General features: G+C 38.9%; 1 protein-coding gene across 3 annotated transcripts in view; it reads left to right on the top strand.

The window, feature by feature from the left end:
- The window catches only part of LOC138736556 (transcription factor E2F6-like), a 45,428-nt gene that overhangs the window by 2,510 nt on the left and 17,262 nt on the right, over positions 1-25,656 (top strand). For all 3 annotated transcript variants that reach the window (XR_011340393.1, XM_069886248.1, XM_069886247.1), the window contains exons 2-4: positions 12,523-12,727; positions 17,336-17,494; positions 19,276-19,390. Coding sequence is in view for 2 of the 3 variants with exons in the window: in XM_069886248.1 (XP_069742349.1) it covers positions 12,523-12,727; positions 17,336-17,494; positions 19,276-19,390 (479 nt within the window). In the remaining variant the exon portion in view is untranslated. The remainder of the gene's footprint in view (positions 1-12,522; positions 12,728-17,335; positions 17,495-19,275; positions 19,391-25,656) is intronic.

Consider the following 25,656-nt stretch of genomic DNA (forward strand, 5'->3'; position numbering starts at 1 on the left):
ATGAAGACGGGTAATGAGAGTAAAAATGATCACGATTGATATGTATGTGGGTAAAGACAAAAATAGACTGAGGGATGAAGACGGGTAATGAGAGTAAAAATGACCACGATTGATATGTATGCGGGTAAAGAGGTATAAGAGTGAATAGAGACAATGTACATACGTGAATGTATCTGTAATTAGAGGAAAATATAGATAGTATAGACAAGAATTAATAAGGGAAGGTAATGGAATAGAGAGAATAAGGAGGGAATTAAAAGAGTGACCTTTGTGACATATGAAAAGTGAAATCTTTTCTGGGGCGGGCTGGGTGGGGGAAAATAGCGGTCACTGCAAAATCAGTTGATGCTTGCGAGTGGATTCGCAAATCCAAATGGAGAGGGGAGATGTGGTTGTCCAACAAGGGATAAAGGACAACTCAGGAGGGGAAGGGGAGATTGGGGGTAAAGAAGATAGAAATAGGAGAATAAGGAAAATGTTGGATGTTGTAGGAATGTTGTCTTGTAAAGAGTTGAAAATAAAACAGAAATGGAAAAGGAGGAAAGGTAATGATGGAAAAACGGAAAGAGAAGATAAACAAAATATAAAATGGCTATGCTGAACTATATGACTTTAAATATTAATGGAATACATAACCAAATTAAAAGGAAGAAACTACTAAATTTACTGAAAAAGGAAAAAATAGATATAGCATTTGTCCAAGAAACACACTTAACTGAATTGGAGCACAAGAAATTAAAGAGAGATTGTGTAGGACATGTAACAGCAGCATCGTATAATTCAAAAGCAAGAGGAGTGGCTATATTAATTAGCAAAAATGTGCCATTTAAAATAGAAGAGGAAATAATAGATCCAGCAGGGAGATATGTTATGATAAAATGTCAGATATATTCGGAGCTTTGGAATCTACTTAATATATATTCACCTAACGAAGAAGATCAAAAGTTTATGCAAGATATCTTTTTGAAGGTAGCTAATACGCAAGGGAACATACTAATAGGAGGGGATTTCAATCTGAATTTGGATCCAAATATGGATAAAACGGGGGAAAAAAATTAACAGGAAGAACAAAGTAACCAAATTTATAATTAAATCAATGCAAGAAATGAAACTTGTGGATATATGGAGGAAACAAAACCCAAAAGAAAAGGAATACTCATACTACTCGACTAGACATAAAACATACTCAAGAATAGGCCTATTTTTGTTATCAGCTAGTATGCAGGATAGAGTAAGAAAAACAGAATATAAAGTGAGAATGCTATCGGACCATTCACCCTTAATACTGACAGTAAAGCTAGAGGACATCCCTCCAAGAATGTATCTTTTCTTCTTCTTCTTTGGCTTGGCTTCGCGGACGAAGATTTATGGAGGGGGTAAAAAAGTCCACGTCAGCTGCAGGCTCGTTTGTGGCTGACCAGTCCGATGCGGGACAGGCAGACACGATTGCAGCGGTTGCAAGGGAAAATTGGTTGGTTGGGGTTGGGTGTTGGGTTTTTCCTCCTTTGCCTTTTGTCAGTGAGGTGGGCTCTGCGGTCTTCTTCAAAGGAGGCTGCTGCCCGCCAAACTGTGAGGCGCCAAGATGCACGGTTTGAGGCGTTATCAGCCCACTGGCGGTGGTCAATGTGGCAGGCACCAAGAGATTTCTTTAGGCAGTCCTTGTACCTTTTCTTTGGTGCACCTCTGTCACGGTGGCCAGTGGAGAGCTCGCCATATAATACGATCTTGGGAAGGCGATGGTCCTCCATTCTGGAGACGTGACCCATCCAGCGCAGCTGGATCTTCAGCAGCGTGGACTCGATGCTGTCGACCTCTGCCATCTCGAGTACCTCGACGTTAGGGGTGTGAGCGCTCCAATGGATGTTGAGGATGGAGCGGAGACAACGCTGGTGGAAGCGTTCTAGGAGCCGTAGGTGGTGCCGGTAGAGGACCCATGATTCGGAGCCGAACAGGAGTGTGGGTATGACAACGGCTCTGTATACGTTAAACCACATGCTACTTAAAAGACAGGATTTTAGAGAATTTATTGAAAAACATTTAAAAATGTATTTTGAAGTAAATACGGAATCAGTGGAAGATAAGTTTATACTATGGGACGCAATGAAAGCATTCATTAGAGGGCAAATAATAAGTTATGTAACCAAGATGAAGAAGGACTATAATCAGGAAACAGAGCAGTTGGAAAGGGAAATAGTAAACATAGAAAAAAAATTAGCAATGAAGGAAGATACAACTAAAAGAAGAGAATTGGCGGATAAAATATGAAACATTACAAACATATAAGGTAGAGAAGAATATAATGAAGACAAAACAGAAATATTATGAACTAGGTGAAAAAACACACAAAATCTTAGCATGGCAGCTTAAGACAGAGCAAACTAAGAAAATGGTATTGGCAACAAGGAAAAAAGACAAACAAATTACATATAATCCAAAAGAAATTAAGGAAAACTTCAGAGAATTCTATGAACAATTATACTGAACTGAAAACGAAGGGAAAGAAGGGAAAATAGATGAATTTTTGACTAAAATTGAACTACCAAAACTACAAATAGAGGAACAAAATAAATTAACAGAACCATTTGGAACAGTAGAAATACAAGAGATAATAAAAAAATTACCAAATAATAAGACACCAGGAGAGGATGGACTCCCAATAGAATTCTACAAAACATTTAAAGACTTATTAAATACTGCCCCTCCTGGATGTAATCAACCAGATTGATGAGACTCAAAACTTACCAGATTCATGTAAAACAGCAATAATTACAGTGATACTAAAACAAGGGAAAGATCCACTCTCACCAGCGTCATATAGACCAATATCTCTGCTAAACACAGATTATAAGATAATAGCTAAACTATTAGCAAACAGATTAGCAGAACAGGTACCGAAAATGGTAAATTTAGACCAAACTGGATTTATCAAAAAAAGACGCACAACAGACAATATTTGTAAATTTATTAACTTAATTCATGCAGTAGAAGGAAATAAAGCACCTGCAGTAGCAGTTGCTTTAGACGCAGAGAAGGCCTTCGACAGAGTAGAATGGAATTATTTGTTCAAAGTATTGCAAAAATTCAGTTTACCGGAGAAGTATATTAATTGGATTAAAGCATTATATAAGGGACCGTTAGCGAAAATGACAGTAAATGGACATGTATCAAAGCAATTTAACTTAAGCAGGTCAACGCGGCAGGGATGCCCACTATCACCGTTATTGTTTGCGCTAGCTATAGAACCACTAGCAGAATTGATAAGAATAGATAATAATATAAAAGGAATAAAAATAAAAGACAGGGAATATAAAATCAGTCTATTTGCGGATGATGTGATAGTGTACTTAACAGAACCAGAACTATCAATAAAAGAATTATATTAATTGGATTAAAGCGTTATATAAGGGACCGTTAGCGAAAGTGACAGTAAATGGACATGTATCAAAGCAATTTAACTTAAGCAGGTCAACGCGGCAGGGATGCCCACTATCACCGTTATTGTTTGCGCTAGCTATAGAACCACTAGCAGAATTGATAAGAATAGATAATAATATAAAAGGAATAAAAATAAAAGACAGGGAATATAAAATCAGTCTATTTGCGGATGATGTGATAGTGTACTTAACAGAACCAGAACTATCAATAAAAGAATTATATAAGAAATTGAAGGAATATGGAGAAGTGTCGGGATACAAGATAAACGTAAATAAAATTGAAGCAATGCCTATGAATAACACGGATTTCTCAAAATTTAAGAAGGAATCCCCATTCAGATGGCATATGCAGGCAATAAGATACCTAGGTGTACAAATAAACAAAAAATCTAGGCCAATTATATAAACTCAATTACAATCCACTAATGAAAAAAATTACAGGACGATTTAGAGCATTGGAAAGAGCTACCACTAACACTGATAGGAAGGATAAACTGTATTAAAATGAACATTTTTCTAAGGATATTATACTTATTTCAGGCATTGCCAATACAACTGACAGAAAAATTCTTCAAAGAGTAAAAGAAAATAATAAGGAAATTTTTATGGAGAGGGGGGAAACCGAGGATAGCACTAGATAAATTAACAGAATGGTATAAACAAGGAGGCTTACAATTGCCAAACTTCAAAAATTATTATAGAGCCGCACAATTAAGATACCTATCAGATTTTTATCAAACAAGGGAAAAACCAGACTGGACGAGATTAGAATTAGATAAAATAGGGGAAAAGATATTTGAACACATATTATATAAATGGGACGAAAAATTGGTACAACATAGAACTTCTCCAGTATTACATCATCTCCTCAATATTTGGAAGAAGATTCATGTAGAAAGAAATAAAACAAATGATCAATTACCAAAGCTAATATTGACGCAAAATAAGCTACTCCCTTTTACAATAGACAACCTTTCCTTTAGAAAATGGGGAAAAAAAGGGATTAAAAGAATAGAAAATTGTTTTTCAGGAAGTAGATTCTTATCCTTTGAACAAATGAGAGATAAGTACAATATAACTGGAGATACAGCGCTGGCATATTACCAACTGAGATCCTACTTGAAAGAGAAATTAGGAAGCAATTTGAGTTTACCAGAGGGAAGTAACCTTGAATATGTCATTACAGATACAATGTTAATCAAAAGATTTATAACAAATATGTTTCTTAAACTGCAAGAAAAGGAGAATGAGGAAACAAATGGTAAAACTAAACAAAAATGGGAACAAGATTTAAATATAAAGATAAAAAAGGAAACATGGGAGAAATTATGTTCTGGAACGATGAGAAATACAATAAATACGAGACTACGTATGATACAATATAATTGGTTACACAGACTATACATTACACCGCAAAAGTTAAATAAATGGGACCCAACAGTATCTGATAGATGTTTTCGATGTAAAAAAAAGAAAGGGGAACAACAATTCATGCAATCTGGACATGTGAGAGAGTAGAAAAATTTTGGGATGATCTCAATCAGATATTAAATAAAATAACAGAAAACAATATACCAAAGAATCCAGAGATCTTTCTCCTAAGTAACATAAAAAATAAAGAATTTGGAATTGACTTGGAGGATGCACAAAAAAGATTTGTTAAGATAGCCCTAGCCGTAGCAAAAAAAATGTATTATGTCAACCTGGAAATTGGAAGATAATTTGAAAATACAACAATGGTATATAGAAATGAATAAATGTATTCCATTAGAAAAAATAACATATAGTTTAAGAAATAATATTGAAATATTCGAACAAGAATGGGAGCCTTACATTAAATACAATAGCGAAAACCTACCGGGAACAAACATTACCTAAGTTGATGGAAGGAGAAGAAAAGAATGGACTCAGTAGAATTTCTGGTGTATTTTTGTTGAATGACAACATTGTCTGACTGGCTTAATGCAACCTAGATTGTATACCTAAAATGGATGAGAGGGGGGGTGGGGGGGTGGCTTGGGAGGAGGGGGGGGGGAGAAAAAGACACTGTATATGTGTGAAAAAGAAAAAGTGTATATCATGGCTAACGTGATTTATGGTGTGAAAAATAAAAAAAATTTAAAAATTTAAAAAAACATTTTACATTTTGCACAGTTTGCAACTAGACCATTGGCCCAGGAGTTGTGAATGCTCTTTGACCCAACCTGATGTATTTACAGCATTTCATGATTTTCTTTTTCAGTAGTTACTGTCTAAAGTTTTAGAATTGGGTTTCTTTCAATGCAATTATTTATCCCAAAGACATTATCCCCAGATTTTATTGGGAACATCTGCTTGGTATTGTATATCAGCTCTTATATCTAGTCCTGTAAATTCTTGTTTTTTTTTAAAAAAAATTATCCAAACTGCTATCATGCTTTTATGGTTCCTTTGTCTGCCAACCAATATGGGACCTAATTAATTGTGGCTTAATTTGAATACCTTTTTGTAAATTTTATGTGGCACCATCCTGTTCTTCACCCCCATAGGCTTTTGAAATTTTTAGTCTCGGGTACTGGTCTTTTATATCCTGATTTCATTTATTTCACTTCAGATGGTTGGTAAATCTTCAGTTGTTTGACTTGAACCTATAGAATTTTCTCCCATATTTCTGCATCATGCTGTCTAAAACCACTATTTTTGACCATGTTTTATATAAAACAAAATTATAATTTAATAATTCCATAATTCTAATTTTTTGGAATGGGTAACCCTTAGCATAGAAAATAACAGCATTGTTAGTTTCTTGATAACAAAGAATACGAATTATTGGGAGCAGGAACAGAATTGAAGAACAAAGTGGTTGCCTTCATGTGTAAAAGCTTCTCATGAGTGTCATCAAACAAAACTTGTTATAGATTAAAATGAAACTTGGAGCAGATGAATGACTTGAACCTCTGTCAAAGAGGTAGGTTTTAAAGAGTAATTTTGAAAGAAAAAAGATGAGCAAAGATTGATGAAAATGGGATGACTAGAATTTCAACACTTTAGCATATTGGCAGTTGAAGGCATGTCAGTTAGCAAGAGAGCAGTGAAATTTTGTGTAGGCATAAAATTGCAGAGAAGGCTAGAGCAGATTACTTGATGGATTGGTGAGTCCACTGAACAATGGGGGAAAAAAATCACTGCCTAATAGGAGCCAGTTCAGCTTCATGTGTGGAATAGGCCATCTGGCCCATTGAGCCTGCTTCAACATTCAATGAGATCATGCTTGATAATACTTATCTCCACCTATCTGCCTTTTCCCCATATCTCTAAATTCCCATGCAATAGCATGGTAAAAACTTACCCAATCTTGTCTTAAATATATTTACTGAGGTAGCCTCCACTGCTTCATTGAACAGCGAATTCCACAGATTCATGACGCTCTGGGAAAAGCAATGGAGGCTACCTCATCTCCATCCTTGATCCTGAACTTTGAGGCTATATTCCCTAGTTCTTGTCTTCCCTACCAATGGAAAGAACTTGCATACCTCTCTTTCATTCCTTTCATAATTTTGTGTTTCTATAAGATCCCCTCTCGTTTTTTAAAATTGCAGCGAGTACAGTCCCAGATGACCCGATCGCTCCTCATAGAATAACCTTTCATCTCTGCAATCAACCTGGTGAACCTCCTCTGCATTGCCTCCAAAGCTAGTATATTCCGCTTCAGTAAGAAGACCAGAAATGTATGCATTACCTCAGATGTGGCCTCACCACTGTGCAGTTGTAGCACAACTTCCCTGCTCTTAAATTTCATCCCTCTTGCAATGAAAGTCAACATTCCATTTGCTTTCTTGATTGCTCACTATACCTGCAAACCAACCATTTGTGATTAATTCTCAAGCACTCCGAAGTCAGAATGCTGCTATCACTTACCATTAAAATAGTATTCTGATCTTCCATTTTACTTCCAAAGTTGATAACCTCACATTCTTCAACATTGTACTCCATCTGTCAGACCTTGTTCATTGACATAACATCAACATATCTCTGGAGATTCTCTGTATCCTCTTAATGTCATCAAACTTGGATACACTATGTTCAGAAGTCATGGATGAATGGGATGTAACATGTTGGAAGATGAACAGCAATGGTTTGGCTTGGTTCATATTTTTGGAGAATAGAAGGTAAGAGCTAGGAAAATATCAGAACAATCAAATTTAGAATTAATACAAGCAAGGAAGAGAACTTCCAGTGTGAGATATTTAATGATATGGATGTAGAAGTCATCTTCTTTGGCTTGGCTTCGCGGACGAAGATTTATGGAGGGGGTAAAAAGTCCACGTCAGCTGCAGGCTCGTTTGTGGCTGACAAGTCCGATGCGGGACAGGCAGACACGATTGCAGCGGTTGCAGGGGAAAATTGGTTGGTTGGGGTTGGGTGTTGGGTTTTTCCTCCTTTGCCTTTTGTCAGTGAGGTGCGCTCTGCGGTCTTCTTCAAAGGAGGTTGCTGCCCACCAAACTGTGAGGCGCCAAGATGCACGGTTTGAGGCGTTATCAGCCCACTGGCGGTGGTCAATGTGGCAGGCACCAAGAGATTTCTTTAGGCAGTCCTTGTACCTTTTCTTTGGTGCACCTCTGTCACGGTGGCCAGTGGAGAGCTCGCCATATAACACGATCTTGGGAAGGCGATGGTCCTCCATTCTGGAGACGTGACCCATCCAGCGCAGCTGGATCTTCAGCAGCGTGGACTCGAAGTCATACATGTGTAGCAAAGTACTACTCACGGAGCTATGAAAGAAAGCGATGTATATGTTGTAGCGCCAAGTTAAAAACTGATTTATTCAGGCCTTTAACCTGTGCTTTTATACACTTCTGTTCCTGGCATTTGGGCTGGAAATGACATCATCGGATAGGACAAAAACCCATCCTGTGTAGGGGCTTTTTCTCTTGCTTGTAGCAGTGTGTCTGTCATTTTGGAAGCCGGTTTGCTTGCCAGTATGTGGGTAGCTACATTATTACCCCCCACCACCCCCAAAGGAACTGGCAATTCCACTCCAAGTGTCCAAAACCTGTATCTGTCCCTGTTTGGGTGGTCTGCCCCTGTACTGTGGTGCCTGAACCTCGACTGGCTGGTCCAAATCTAGAGGGGCTGGTTTGAGTCACTCTATGGTAATGGCTTCCTCTCTACCTCCTATTTTTAAAATGCACGTGAAATCATTGTGCTTTACCACTTTGAAAAGTCCTCATATGGCGCGCTCTCCTCTGTACGAAAACAAACTTGCAATGTTACAGGCCCCTGATTATGTAGGTCCTCGTCTGACTTTGTTGCGATGTTGGCATGGGTGCTAAAGTGCCAAATCTCTCTAGGACTGCTGTGTGTGCCACTGCCTGTCTCTGTGGCGCTGGCATAAATTCTGGTACCACAAGGAACTCACCATAGACCAGTTTTGCCGATGAGGCATTTAAATCATCCTTGGGTGCCCTGCAAATTCCTAATAAGACCCAAGGCAGCTTGTCCACCCAGTTTGGTCCTTTCAAGCATGCCATGAGGGCAGACTTCCTATGCCTGTGGAACCCTTCCACTGGATTGCAGGTGGTATGCAGTTATGTGGTGTAGCTGGGTTCCCAGCAGGCTGGCCAATATTAACCATAGGCTTGAGGTGAACTGGGCCCTGGTAGTCCAAAACGGACCACCCAGGTAGCAATCAAGTCCTCGGCACAGGTTTCTGTCCGCGAGCAGAACAGCCTCTGGCCATCATTTGAATCAATCCACCGTGGTGAGCAGGAACTTGGCCCCATGTGACACTGGCAGGGGCCCCACAATGTCCATATGTATGTGGTCAAACCTCTGACATGCTGGCTTGAAAGACTGTAATGGGGCCTTTGTGTGCTGCTGGACCTTGAACATCTGACAATCCGTGCATGCCTTTGCTCAAATGATGACCTGCTTCCGAAGGCCACGATGCCACATGAACCTACTGGCTACCATCCGGACGGCTGTTCTGATTGACGGATGTGCTAGCCTGTGCACTGTCAAATACCTGCTGCCTCCAGGCCACAGGAATAATTGGACGAGGTTGACCTGTAGATATGTCGCACAGGAGCTTCCGCTCCTTTGGGCCCACCGGGATGTCTTCCAGCTGCAGTCCCAAGACTGACATCCTATAACGTGGGATTTCATCATCCACTTGTTTGCCTCTGTGAGTGCATCATAGTCCACTCTTTAGAATAGGCCTGCAGGAAGTGGATGGCTGGACAGTTTAGTGCATCTGCTATGACATTGGCCTTTCCCGAGATATGTTTGATGCCTATCATGATTCTGAAATATACGATAGATGCCTCTGTTGACGAGCCAACCGGGGTTTGGACTCTTTAGTGAGGGCAAACGTTAGTGGCTTGTGGTCCATAAAGGCTGTGAAATGCCTGCCTTCTAGGAAGAATCTTAAATGCCAGATAGCGAGGTATAGTGCCAACATCTCAAACGCGTTTTACTTGAATTCAGGTGGCCTCTGGTTCCTTCTGAAGAAATCCAATGGCTTCCAATGCCCTTTCATGTATTGTTCCAGCACTCCCCTGACCAGATTGGATGCATTCATGATTAGGACCATCGCGACATCTGTTCTTGGGTGGGCCCCTCAGCACTGTTTTAGCCAAGGTGTCTAGGGTTCTCAAGCGCAGTTAATGATTCCTCATCCCAAGTGACGTCTTTTGCTTTGTCTGATGCATGCATGATGCACGGCGCTGAGGGTAAAAATTGGCGATAAAAGTTTTTATCCCAACAAATTCTTGAAGTCCCTTAATAGTATTGGATTTAGCGAATCCAGTGGTGTTGCTCCATGCCAATTGATTCTATTGCCCAGGAAATCGATGGCTCCTAACCTGAACTGACACTTGACCAGGTTGATGGTCAAACAGAACTCGCTTAAATGAGTGAAAAGCTTGCGACTGTGGCTGGAAATAAGTATGTTGTCCAGGTATATAAAAGGTAAAGTCCATATTGCATCTCTCCTTGTCCATTAACTATTGAAATGTATGTACAGCATTCTTGAGCCCAAAAAGCATCCTCCAGAACTCAAAGGTTGAAGGGAGTAATAAGGCCCATCTTGGGAATGTCATCTGGATAGAACGGGATCTGATGATATCCTCTGATAAGGTCCACCTTTGAGAAAATGCGAGCTCCATGCAAGTTAGATGTGAAGTCTTGTATATGCAGTACAGGGTAGCCAACTGGTGTGGTAACCTCATTCAACTGGCTGTAATCGCTACAAGATCTCTATCTGCCTACTGCTTTTGGCACCATATGTAGTGGGGAGGCCCAGAAGCTATTGGACTATGGTACAATTCCCATCTCCTTCATTTTAAACTCCTTGGCTGGATGGACCTTGTCTGAAAGGAGCCTGTGTGGTCGGGCATGCAGCGATGGTCCTTCGGTTAATGTGTGGTTCTGCACACTATGCTTTGGCATCAGTGAGGTGAATTGCACTGTTACTATAGAGAGAAATTCTGCCAATGCCCTGGCGAACTCATTCTCCGAGAGCATAATTGAATCAGGTATGCGGCTGGTAATCTGGCCTCCCCTAGGGAGAAAGTCTGAATTGTTTTGGCACGGACTAACCTTTGACCTTTCAAATTGACCAGTAAACTGTGTGCCTGGAGGAAATCAGCACCCAGCAGTGGCTGCACGACCGTGGCCAATGTGAAAGTCCTTGTGAACTGACTGGGGCTGAACTGAAGTGGGACTGTATGTCGTATATCTGAATATTGCTGCTGTTTATGGTCCTCAATGTTGGTTCGCGCTTTCTGTTGCAGGATTCATGCCCTCACAGGGGAAGCATGCTGATTTCAGCATCCGTATCCACCAAAAACCGTTGGCTGGAATGCCTATACCAGACATACAAGAGGCTGTCTCAATGGCCAGCTGCTGTAGCCATTAGCAATGGCTGGCCCCAGCATTTCCTTGAAACGCGCAAGGAGGGTGACAGCAGCAAGCATCTGTGCCCCATCTTTGGTGATAGAAGCATAGTTGGACATTATTCTCATCCCCTTGTCTTCTGGACGACTGCCGATTTGTTGCCGGGTTCGATCAGGTCTGCTGTTGTGTGTGGGCTATGGCGATTTGTCCTATGGATGCCCCACTTTCTTGCTTAGCCCGCCACAGTACATCTACATGGACTGCAACCCTCTGTGGGTCCCTGAAATCCTCGTCGGCCAATAACGTGGATTTCCTCCGGTAGTTGTTCCAGAAAAGCCTGTTCAAACATCAGGCAGGGCCTATGTCCTCCCGCTAGTGCCAGCATGTCGTTAATTAGCACAGAAGGGGTCCTGTCTCCTAAACCATCCAAGTAGAGAAAGTGGGCCACAAAAGGCCAAAAGTACGGATCAACAGTTCCTTGAGTGTCCCATATTTGCCCTCCTCTGGGGGCTGTTAGAGGAATTCAGAAACCTGGCCTGCTGCCTCCTGATCAGAACACTCAACACATTGATCAAATCACACCCAGGGTTGTGAAGTCTAAAAGGTTGGCAATTTTAGTGAAATTTCTTGTAGCGAAGAAAAGTTCTCCATCCTCAGGTCCAAATATCATCAGGACCTTCAGAGTCACCAATATAGCAAAGTACTACTCATTGAGCAATGAAAGAAAATGATGTACATGTTGTAGAACTGAGTTCAAAACTGATTTATTCAACCCTTAACCTGCGCTTTTATACACTTCCATTCCCATTGCTCGGGCTAGAAGTGATGTCATTGGATAGGACAAAAACCTTCCCATGTGCGGGCTTTTTCTCTTGTTTGTAACAATGTGTCTGCCATTTTGGGAGCTGGTTCACTTGCTTGTAGGTGGGTTGCCACATGTATGTTTGTCTGAAATTCAACCATAATCCTTGTACCAATGGCCAGATGGAGTTAGTGACAAGAAATGTAAGATTATGATAGGCATTTAAAAATAGTTTTGGTCTTCCCAATGCTTTGTTCAAAGAAATTTCTGTGCATCTCATTCTGGATATCAGACATTACTCTTTTTGATTTATTAAGAATGTTTAAAACCTAATTTTTGTTTCAAGTTCATTCATCAGTATTTCTGGTACTACCTTTTCAAAAACTTAATCTTAATTTCTTTTGATAACAGTAAGAAAGCCACGCTTCGATGTGTCGCTAGTGCGCCTAACTCAGCAATTTATGGAACTCGTGAAGAAGGCTCCTGATGGAATTCTTTACATTAATGATGTGGCGAAAGTGCTTGGAGTTCGAAAGAGAAGGGTGTACGATATCACCAATGTACTAGATGGGATTCATCTTGTGAGAAAAAAATCCAAAAACCTAATTGAATGGATGTAAGTTACTGTTCACAATAGATTTTGCTTTACATAAAATTCAACTGTTAATTAGAGATGCCTCTTTTCAGTTGGGAAGATGTGCTCAAAGGGTGACATCACCCTTCTGATTTTGTTTTCTGAAAAGAGACTTGACTGGAAATTGATGTTTGTTTTTCTTTGAACTGATTATATTGACTCAGATTCTGTATTTATAATGATGGCAAAATTGTGGCAGTTGACATTGTTAGACCATGAAACATTTTTGAGTGCATGCTTGTGTACTTAAAAGCAAAATTCAGAATTTGCTGTCGGTGATTCATTGTACCAATCACAGCACGATTGTAGTCTTTACTGATATAATCAGTGATCTAAAGACATCTTCAATTAGGAACAAATTTAATGGCATTCTTAGTGCTAATTGTTTAACTTTTTTTGGTTTTGAAAGCAACTGGTGTTTTGAATATTGTCATCCCTTATATTTTAAAATTCTATGACTTTTAAAAAATTTTGCTATCTTCTTCTCTTTGAATCTCTAGTCCTGTATTTTTTTTTAAACTCAATGCTAAGATGAAAAAAGGAAATTCCATGTTTCAAACATCTCTGGATCTTGATGGGCAGTTTTCTTTAAGCTCAGTGTTAATCATTGCAAACTACAGAATGAGCATTAATTGAAACTGTTTACAGGTAAACCCTGCTTTATGAATACTCGCTTTACAAAAATTTGCTTATACAAAGAAACCTGTGTTCGCCTTTACAAATAAATTATAAAATGTTTTTTTTTTTTGCTTTTACAAACATTGCCTCCATTAGTCAATAGGTTTTTGCTTTACAAATTCTCGGTTTATGAACAATTTCTCAAGATCGCTCTACCTTTGTAAACCGGGGAATACCTGTATTCACATTTTATTCTGAAAATTTCGTTTTAGTGAAAGCTGAATATGATAAAGTTGGTTTTCTTTATCTGCTTCTACACATATCCACAAAAGTATATTATTGGAATAATTTAAATCTAATTTAGTAGGTTAACAGCAGGGATCCAGTAAAATGGTCTAATTTATTTATCGGAGTATGTGACAATTTTGTGAAACTAAGGTGTCACACTAGTAGGGGAAAGGCTGCTTTTAGCAGTCTAGTCAGTGTTACGTTTGTGCTTCTTCTTCTTCTTCTTCTTCTTCTTTGGCTTGGCTTCGCGGACGAAGATTTATGGAGGGGTAAATGTCCACATCAGCTGCAGGCTCGTTTGTGGCTGACAAGTCCGATGCGGGACAGGCAGACACGGTTGCAGGGGAAAATTGGTTGGTTGGGGTTGGGTGTTGGGTTTTTCCTCCTTTGCCTTTTGTCAGTGAGGTGGGCTCTGCGGTCTTCTTCAAAGGAGGTTGCTGCCCGCCAAACTGTGAGGCGCCAAGATGCACGGTTTGAGGCGATATCAGCCCACTGGCGGTGGTCAATGTGGCAGGCACCAAGAGATTTCTTTAGGCAGTCCTTGTACCTTTTCTTTGGTGCACCTCTGTCACGGTGGCCAGTGGAGAGCTCGCCATATAACACGATCTTGGGAAGGTGATGGTCCTCCATTCTGGAGACATTGATGATTGCTGACATCTATTGCCATTCATTTGTGTGATTGAATAGCAGATTTGTCCCTAAATATTTGCTATGGTGTTTCTAAGGCTTTTTGTTGCCATTCCTAATCTGGCACTGTCATTTTACCTCCCTTAATTCAGTGCTTTTGTCCACCTTTTGACCCAAGCTGAGCATTAGTAACAAAGTTTTTGGTAAGAATAGTTCAGTTGCTTTCCATGTAACTGTTCTATTGCTTTTGAAATGGCTGAATCAAAGGAGTGGCGAGGGGAAGTACTGGCTGGTAGGGCATCATGTTGTAGATGGCAGAAGTGTTGAAAAATGATGTAGCTGAGGAGAATGGTGGGGTGAAAAGCACTGGCTGGGGGCACTCTATCTTTCTGTCTAGGATGAGGCAGACTGAGAACAGAAATGTATGAAGTGGGGGCAATCCTGATCAGGGCTTTACAATGACCACAGGGAGGAAGCACCTTTCTTGAAGAAAGAGGACATTTTGGATGCCCTGGAGTGGAATGCCTTGCCCCAGGGTAGCATCTTTACAAATAATGTGTGCTCCAAATAGTGGTTTTAGAATGTGCATACAGATAAGCAGAACAAGGGGTTAAGTTGATCATGAAGGGATAGCAGAAAAAATCTCTTGCTAAGGCAGGGGTGTGGTCAAGAGTGTGTAAAGTGAACTCTACAGAACTTTTAGATTTCTCCTGTTTTGATCTGTTCACGTTCGTTTTTAAGTTGTTCGTTTCTGTACTTTTTCCATGCTATGAAGTGCGCTATCATTTAAATAGTAAATATCATGTCTTTTAATCTGAAATGTTAAATCAATTTCACATTCTGCAGTTGGTGCTGATTTGTTCCATATTTAAATTTTAGCCGTTTGTGATCTTTGCATATCACATTTAATTTTTATTTCAATATTGATCACAACTGATTAGCTAGTTTAATATGCTGCTCATCCAAATAACTTGCTGGGTTAGTAACTCCTGGAGAAAAGTTTAGTTTGTCTTTAAAAAAAAATACTGCACAGACAGGGTGGGAGCTGCCAATCATTATTAACACTACTTTGATTACTAAGCAAGGTCAGGGTTGATATGCCAGACATGTAATTGGGATCCGCAAAGTTTCCTTGCCTGTGGCTTACATTAACTCCAGCTCTTATTCTTTGCATCTCCGGAGTACAAATCACACATTGGCTTCACCAAAGAGCCTTTTTAACCCTATCCAATACTCTCCATAAATTTCTGGCATCCTACTTAATTCCTACCTTTTTTTAAACTGAGTTGTGCAACTCTGTCCAATTTAAATTTTACCCTTAATCTTTACCATACTTTGGATACAAAAAACACACTGGCTGTCCTGGGGTCCCCACATTGCTCATTTTACCCATACATTTGTCCCATGTTGTCTTTTTGTTCCTCTGCCCAATTCAGGGTCCTGACCTTTGCATATGGGATTTCCGCTTTTAACAGCCAGTCTAATGCAGGGTGTCGGAACCAAGGGGATGGACACTCTCGGTTCGTCTGGAGCCCATCGGAGTCATGCCACTGGAGATGGGGATCAGCTGAACTGACACCTTTATTAGGTAGCAGCTATCTGGAAGAGCCCTCTCCTGCTGTCACACTTGAAGCAGTCTCGTAGGGTCTTCGTCCAACAAGGGGATGCATTGGGTATTTATATATTTAAGCAAGTTAGAAAAAGGTTACATCAGTCACAAACTCGCGTGTTCTCAAAGTAAAGAATTACATATATGTACTAAGGGACGTAGGCACTACCCTTCCCCCCACCCCCCAAAGCCTGTGGATTATAATACAAGGTTAAAAAATATGCTTTTAGAACAAGACAGTTTATAATTCTTCAAACTCAGTGAAACTACATCTTTCTTACCTCTCCTTGCATTTTATTTGGGTCATTTCAGATAGCCAAAAACTTGGGATGTAAAGGCAGAAAAAAATCTGCCAAAACGCATAATGACGTTTATGTGTGGAGGCGGTTTCCGAGCCACATAATCCAACCACTTTCCAAGAAGGATAATCTCCGCAGTGCAGCTCTCTGCCGATCAATCTGAATTGGCAGCTGCGCTCAGCAGCTCAGCAGCTGTTTGGGGGCGGGCTGATAATGGGCCATTTCAGATAGCCAAAACCTCTAGATGTAAACATGGAAAAAAATTGCCAAAACTTATAATGACCTACCTCTTTGGGCGGAGGTGGTCTCCGAGCCGCATAATTCAACCCCTCTCCAAGAGAGGTAACCTCTGCAGCGTAGACCTCCGATCGATCTGAATTGGCAGTTGCACTAGGCGGCTGTTTGGAGGCTGGCTGATGATGCCGTCAGCCCGCGACCCATCTCCCCACTCACCCCTCTCCAAGTCAGGGGCAGCAGGGAGCCATCGGGGTAGCGGGGACTGCTGGGGTGGTCGGTGCGGGCTGGGACAGCCACACTGGGCCACTTCGGGGCTCAATTTGTGCCAGAACTTTTGGCCATCTTCCCTACCCATAATCCCCCACGCAGCTGAAACTGTTCTTGGAACCATAGAGACCAAGTTTAGTTCGAAGTGGCTTTACAAGAATTGTATACCTAGTGGTTTAATTAAATGTGGGTACTTTTTATTTACTCCAAGCTAAATATCACCTTGCTCTTGTAACCAGTTTTTGAAGGACTAAATAATTTACCTGGCATAATTATTTTCTATGAAATAATTAATTTGCCTAATTCAAATTATGGAAGGGAAATTAATTGTGAATATTTGTGATTATTTTTCTGCAATATCTATGCAGTTGTATTTATTAGTTAAATCTTTAAACTAAGATGTCTGAATAATTGGAAATTTGTTACATTATTCTACCCATGTTTGAACAAAAAATTTTGTAAACTGCTTTTCATGACTTTCACAAGCCATCCATAACTTTTTATGGCCTGTGATTAGCCTTACAGTCAAGAAGACCTAATGCCAGAGATTACTTTTTTTGTGTGTTGGCCAGATTCGATGTAACTTTTGAAATAATAGCTTTCTTTTTTTGAACAAAATATCCTGTTTGTGATTTTTCTTCTTAGAGGCAAAAATCCTCAAGAAAAACAAGGATATGACGCCCAGTCTCAAAAACTGAGAAAAGAACTGGCAGACCTAACAACAGTAGAGGATTCCTTGGATGAATTAATCAAAGACTGTGCTCATCAGCTAAACAATTTAACAGAAGACAAAGAAAATGCAAGATATCCTTTTGTTGTTAAGGATGAAACTGTTATGTGTCTGCTTTTAATTTAAAGAACTTTGATTTTTTTTTTGAAAAGGGCTTTGTTACTGAAGTTTTGTGAGATTGCAAAAAAGCCAACAGGATTGTGACAACACATGTTCTTCTCGCCAACATTAGACTTTTACTTGTGATTCTATAACCATGGACAGCATGTGAGGAATTCGAATCTCACTGAAAGTAAAAGCCACCAGCTAGAAGGGCTGGTGCAATGGTCTTCAAAATGCAAGAAATTGGGCAAAACAATTATTTAACGTAGTTATCTATTAAATAGTCAGTCATTTTTTTTGGCATTATCAAGATTGATCGTCTGGTCATTGATTTTTTTAATGTTCTCTGGTTGGGCAGATCTCTGGAATTACTCCCAAGTTATTTCAGAATCCAGTTAAGTGCGGGTTGGTGTTTGATGAACAGTCGTTCAATACTTTATCAAAAGGGAGCAACATAATTGAATGCCCCCTTTTTGATGGACTGTTTATCGGTATTGAACAAATTGTACAGGGCTTCATTGGTTCATGAGTTAGCTTCACCTTTCTAACCAACAGATGCCAACCTGCAAAACATGGTTTCATCCTGAATGTCACAGAAATGGTTCATTAATTGTCTCATTATGGAACAAACTGTTCACAAAATTAGTTTTTCTCAATACAATAACTTTGTTTCACTAGTTGAAGATTGACCTGTTTCAAACCATAGTAAAACTCCTTTAATCTGGTAGACTTGGGACTTTGATGCGAGACTGGCTGATTTGGGAGACGTTTGGATGTTATTCTAATTAAACAATTTTTTAAAAATGGTGGCATTGCCTGAGCTGCTGTAACAATGTGGACCTGGGAGTGTAAGGAGCAGAGACACTGCTCTATGGTGCAACTGATTTTATGACCACTTTTAAATGGCCTATTATGGCTGACACTATTTTTAATTAAAATCTCGCAACTGTGAGGTCTGTGTCCAAGATGGCTACACCTATGCGTGGCAGCAGACCGCAGGGCATGAAAATACTGGGAGAGCAACACTCATTTAAAAAGCAGGGGAGACGTCCATACAAGATAGTGACCACGGCAGCAGACCAGTGAGGAACACAGCAGCTGAAGGATTTGCATAGACTGCATGTGGTCAGCAATTTGCTGTCGAGGGACTATTGGTACAGGGATTTGAGGCTTTTGAGAGCCTTGGGTGCTGAAGGCTTCCAAATCATATGGAAGTTTGGATCTGGATCTTGGGTTGCCAGTGATCAAACACTTATCTTTGGGTTGCAGAGCACTGTAGGCAAATCCACGACGACACTTCTCTGAAGTGACTCTCTTGCTATTTTTCTCACAGTAAAGGACACCAGGCAATACTAATGGTGACTCTGCCTTATGACAGGCAGAAATTTTGTGTAATACATTTTCTGTACATTACATCATAATAAAGGAATACTCCAAAACATTTTGACATCTAAAGTAAATTGCATTAATTCTGCAATGTAATACATTTTCCATTGTTCCTGTTAAAGTGCATTGGAACCTGTAGCCCCAGCCTATTAAACCAGATGCACCAATGAGCCTGTGGTCAAATAATTTGGATTTCTAAACAATTGAATATCAGAGTAAATGTAGCCCAATTAACTTTAGTCATCCAAAACCATGGAAGTTTTGCAAGTGTGCATTCAAGTGGTAATTGAAAGAAAAATTCAGATTATCATTGAAGATTTCTGTTTTCCATAAATTTTAATTGTTTAATCTTAACAAAAAAAAATACACTAGCATATGTAACTTACAAAGACATACATAGCCTTCAAGCCTTCAAAGAACAGATCGTAATCGCAATCAAAGCTCCCCAAGAAACAAAACTGGAAGTACCTGTACCCAAAGAGGTAGGATGATTTTGGCATTTTCTGTTTTCCATCACATCTCCCATTTGGAGTTACTGAAAACGATTATAATTAATGATTTTGCACTTTTTAAATAGTTTCCACCTACTATAGAGCAGCTCATAACTTGTCAATTAGTTAAAGGTATATTGAGAGTAGTTTGGGATCAGATTGTATTTGTACTGTGTCTTTAACAAGGAAAAAGTGCTCAATAAAACAATATTATAAATTTGGCCTCAGAAGGAGGGAGCTGAGATGAATCAAAGCTGGGTCAAAGTAATAGGTTTTGTGGAGTATCTTTGAGGAGGAGAGGAATTCTGGAGCTTCGAGTCGAAAGAGCTGATTAAAATGGAATGGATCAGGAAACTTAGATTAGAAGAATGAAGTGATCTTAAAGATGTACTACTAATGGAGGTTACATAATAGGGAAGGGTACAGGCCATGGAGTGTTTCAAAAGAAACAGGATTATAAAACTGAGGCCCTATCAAATTCAGTCCAAAGAGGGTCAACATACACAGGTTACCACAGCAATAGTAAATAAGACCTGGAAGCAAGTTAATGTGCAGGGTGCAGAATTTTGGGTGATTGCAAATTTAAAGAAACTTAAGATGAGAGTTCATTCAAGAGAGCTTTCAAATAGTTAACAGCTATCCTACTCTTTCAAGTGCATTCAATTCTGTGACCCAGGGAGCAGCTAAGAGAATTAAAAATAAAGTATCTAATCCTTTTTAATATTTTTACTGACAAATCTTGCCTTTTTTTTTAAACAATTATCCACTAAATTTACAATACAATACTTTTTTGTTATTTAGAGGTGAAGAGCTTTTTGAATTCTTTAATTTAAAGCTCCCTGAAGACCTGTAACCTAATATGATGGGGGTGATTTTATAATTTGCAACCTTATTACAAAGGGGTGGTATCTGGCCTTTATGAATTTCTTTTAAATTGTCAGGACAGTTCCTTAAAATTTAAAAATTATGGGAATGGGAGTTTCAACAGCTATTTTCTAAAACTACCGGTACATAGAATTCAATTTTGAAGCAAATGCTTTCATCCTCTTTGTGCTGGACATGGACACTCGTTAACAAGGAGCCCGCTATCCCAAAGTTTAATTGGCTAAATTTTATTCTAACCTCACTTCAAAATGTGACAAATGTATAACTGAAAATGTTATATTGTGTCATATGTTCTGGTTATGTCCTTCTCTTTCCAATTTTTGGAAAGGGGTATTTCATACCTTTAGTTCTTAATACCATTTTGACTCCAAATCCTTTTCTCGCTCTCTTTTAAGTGGACCAACAGGTTTGATACTGAAATGCACCACAATCCTATGTAGTTACCCTTGCTTCCCTTATCGCTGGAAGGCCCATATTAATGAGGTGGAAAGATGCTGTCTCTCCCACTTGTACTCAGTGATTGTCTGATAGGATCACATGTCTGACTTTGGGAGGGAAAATATTTGAAGTTCTACTACTGAAATGAATCTTAATTTTGTTTTTCTATTGGGTTCTTTTCTCAATTATTTTCAAAATTTGTACGATTAACAATTTTCTGGTTTATGACCCCACTAGTTACTTTTTTTTTAAATCAGTAGTGGTCTGTCTGTACTAAGCCAATAGCCTCTGTAGGGTGGGTTTAGATAAGTAATATAGTAGTTTAGTGTTTTTCCCCCACTTTTTAATGTAAAATGGGTTACAATATCATCTGTATTATTCAGTAAGATTTGTTAATATTCTGTTTTATTCTCATGTACCTCTGTAACATTTATAAGATGAAACTAATAAAAATATTGAAAGAAATTGATTGTACCCTCATGCATCAAAAGCACTGCAGTTATGTTTCATTCTCTGTAGACAGCTTTATCCTTTTCACCCAATGATCCAAAGGAGGGACTAAACAACAACTAAAATCCCCACCAAGTACTAGAGAGTATAAACTCAGATCTGGTAAGGAAGAAGAAACCATAGTTTTAAAAAGCCACATCCTCTGCATTAGGGGGATAAATATTAGCAAAAAAGGATGATTTAGATTATTAAGAATTACCCCCGCCCCCCCCCCACCCCAGGTTTAGCCTGAAAGTAGGAATGAAAATGCTGCCTCCTCCACTTTGTCATAAGGCAGGAATTATCAAGAGGAGTCACGTGATGGAGTAGTGGCCGGACGGTGAACACCAGCCCTCTCCAGAAAAGTCGGGAAAAACAAAGGAAAACACAAAGGCACAGAAATAAAAGTTACAGAAAAGTGAGTATAAAGGTGGAAAGAAGATGGCGACAAAAAAAGAAAAATCGAAAGCAACGGTAAGAAGAGAGGAAGAGAAGACAAAGGAGGAAAAAGGTGAAGACCTTACCTGTCCGAAGAGGCCCGCTGCGGAGAGAGAAACCCGCTCCCTCAGGTCGGTACATAATGGAATACAAAAATGGCTCGCAGAGCCGAGTAAAAGTGCGCAACCGCGCATGAAAACAACACACCGACGGGAGGGGGGACCAGCTGGGGAGTCGATCTCCACAGCCGGCAACGACAGCTGCAGAACACCTGCAGCAAGAAGAGACCACAGAAGACAATAGAAACAAGAAAGAAGAGAAGGAAAGGGCACCAAAGAAACAACAGATGGCCAACCCAGAGGAAGAAGAAGAGGAAGAATACAGTGAAATAGATAAAGGGAAAGGCAAGATAAAGGATATACTTTCTCTTATTAAAGGATACATGGAGTCATTTAAAGAATGGCAAACACAGGAATTTAAGGATTTAAGAAAAAGAATAAACAACACAGAAGAGAAAATGAATAAAATAGAGATGACCTTAACAGAAATGGGAAAGAAAATGGACAAGATGGAAGAGCGGACAGTAGCAGCAGAAATGGAGGTAGAAGACTTAAAAAAGAAATTGGAAGAATCTAATAAAAAAACTAAAGAGACACAAGAACTACTAGCTCAAAAAATAGATATAATGGAAAATTATAACAGAAGAAATAACATAAAGATAATGGGCCTTAAGGAAGATGAAGAAGGCAAGAATATGAGGGAGTTTATAAAAGAGTGGATCCCTAAGACCCTAGGATGTCCAGAGCTACAGCAAGAAATGGAAATAGAAAGGGCACATAGAGTATTGGCCTCTAAACCACAACCACAACAAAAACCAAGATCTATTGTAGTAAAATTCCTAAGATATACTACAAGAGAAAAGGTACTGGAGAAGACAATGGAAAAAGTAAGAGAGGGCAACAAACCACTGGAATATAAAGGGCAAAAAATCTTCATTTATCCAGATATAAGTTTTGAACTCCTAAAGAAGAGAAAAGAGTTCAATACAGCAAAGGTGATTTTATGGAAGAAAGGGTATAAATTTATACTAAAGCATCCAGCGGTATTGAAAATATTTATTCCAGGACAACAAAACAGACTATTCTCGGATCCAGAAGAAGCACGAAAATTTGCAGAACAATTACAAAAATAGACTGAGGGAGGAAGACGGGTAATGAGAGTAAAAATGATCACGATTGATATGTATGTGGGTAAAGACAAAAATAGACTGAGGGATGAAGACGGGTAATGAGAGTAAAAATGATCACGATTGATATGTATGCGGGTATTGAGGTATAAGAGTGAATAGAGACAATGTGCATACGTGAATGTATCTGTACTTAGAGGAAAATATAGATAATATAGACAAGAATTAATAAGGGAAGGTAATGGAAGAGAGAGAATAAGGAGGGAATTAAAAGAGTGACCTTTGTGACATATGAAAAGTGAAATCTTTTCTGGGGGGGGCGGGGTGGGGGGAAATAGCGGTCACTGCAAAATCAGTTGACGCTTGCGAGTGGATTCGCAAATCCAAATGGAGAGGGGAGATGTGGTTGTCCGACAAGGGATAAAGGACAACTCAGGAGGGGAAGGGGAGATTGGGGATAAATAAGATAGAAATAGGAGAATAAGGAAAATGTTGGATGTTGTAGGAATGTTGTCTGGTAAAGAGTTGAAAATAAGAAAACAGAAATGGAAAAGGAGGAAAGGTAATGATGGAAAAACGGAAAGAGAAGATAAAAAAATATAAAAGGGCTACGCTGAACTATATGACTTTAAATATTAATGGAATGCATAACCAAATTAAAAGGAAGAAACTACTAAATTTAAATGAATAAATGTATTCCATTAGAAAAAATAACATATAGTTTAAGAAATAATATTGAAATATTCGAACAAGTATGGGAGCCTTACATTAAATACAATAGCGAAAACCTACCGGGGACAAACATTACCTAAGTTGATGGAAGGAGAAGGAAAGAAAAGAATGGACTCAGTAGAATTTCTGGTGTATTTTTGTTGAATGACAACATTGTCTGACTGGCTTAATGCAACCTAGATTGTATACCTAAAATGGATGAGGGGGGGGGTGGGGGGGTGGCTTGGGAGGAGGGAGGGGGTGGGAGAAAAAGTCACTGTATATGTGTGAAAAAGAAATAGTGCATATCATGGCTAATGTGATTTATGGTGTGAAAAATAAAAAAAAAAATTAAAAAAAAAAGGCAGGAATTAACACAACTGCAAATATGCATTTGTTTTTAAAAAAAAAAGTTATTTTAAACTGTTTAATATGCAAAAATACTTTATTCTGCTTAACCATATGATTCATGCCTTTTATGTTCCAATAACTTGATAGTATTATCCATAATTTTCTGTAATTAATGTAGATTGATTAGTACAACTAATATATAGCACTAGGTGACAGCCTTGAAGTAAAAATTTTAAACTGATGTTGAAGAAATTTATTACACAGTTAAAGTTTAAAACATATTTCTAAAGCCATAACAACCTTGAAGAAAAGAAAATCTCAAAACCTCCCTCACCACTCCTCCCTTCCCGAACCCAGACAGCTGCAAGATTCAGCAACCAGCTTACCAAAGCAAACCATTTCACCAATGAATTCTCTCTGGTGAATTTGTTGACATTGGCTCCATTACTGCAATATGCTCAAACTTGGAACAAGTTGAATAATGAAATTAGGTCAGAAGGTATTTTGCCCAAATGCCTTTGTCTTTGGTAAAAGGTACAAGATTATTTTGAAACAATCCAATTTATGCATATTTGGTTTCAAAATGGAATCAAAACTGTAGAGGATTGCTTTGAACAAGGCCAATTGATATCACTTCAACAATTAAGAAATAATTGCTCTTTACAGTTGAGAGGATATTTACAGGAAAAAATAGATGCAACTGTTATTACTGGTATGTAGTGAGCTGGAGGCCCTTGTCAGGAAAGGTTATGCTAAGAAATTTATTTCTGTAATGTACCTCCTATTACAAGCAGACACCTTTAAAAAGAACAGAAATAGGAGGTTGATCTGAATATTATGATAACTGAGAAAAGATGGGCAGAACTTTGTCATGACTGTATGACCAGTATTATAAATATTAGATATAGTTTAGTTCCATATAATTACCTACATCAGCTATATTTAACACCCCAAAAATTGCATAAAATTAAATTGGATTTATCAGATCAATGCTTTAGATGTGGTGATGAAACGGGTACTTTTTAAAACATTCACCTTGGTCATGTTCAAAGGCAGAATTTTTTGGGAGGATCTGGGAAAGTTTTTGGGGCAAATTACTGGTATTGCTTTTCTACAAAATCCACATTTTTATTGGGGAACATTGAAGGAACTAGACCTAAATTAAATTTATTATTTTGTCAAGTGAAATTTGTTAAAATTGCTTAAGCAGTGGCAAGGAAGTATATTGCAGTGACCTGGAAATCGGATATGTATCTAGGTAAAGAAAGATGGCATTGGGAGATCCAAAACTGTATTCCTTTGGAGAAAATTACTTGCAACTTTAAAAAATTTATTTTTTATATAGATGCAAAGGTTAGGAATAAATATGTTAAAAAATTACTTCCAGCCTCCCAAATCCTGTATTAATCTTCTTCCCTAAAAGGGATATACAATATAAACACTGTACGTTACCAGCAGGCAGACCAATCTTCTGTGCAAACTGGAAGACAACTTTATTTTTATTTTGATCTTTTGTTTTTTCAGTCAATTACATTATATATTTATTGTATTTTTTATTCTACATGGTGGAAGGGGAGCATGGAGGAAGGGGTTTAAATACAATGTTATTATGTATTGTTTATATAACCTGTACAATTACATGGTTAGAAAATTTAACCATATAACAATTACAGCATGGAAACAGGCCAATTTGACCCTTCTAGTCCGCACTGATCCAAGTACTCTAATCCCACTTACCAGCACTCTGCCCATATCCCTC

This window comes from Narcine bancroftii, chromosome 6, assembly GCF_036971445.1.
Source record: "Narcine bancroftii isolate sNarBan1 chromosome 6, sNarBan1.hap1, whole genome shotgun sequence".
Classification (NCBI taxonomy): Eukaryota; Metazoa; Chordata; class Chondrichthyes; order Torpediniformes; family Narcinidae; genus Narcine; species Narcine bancroftii.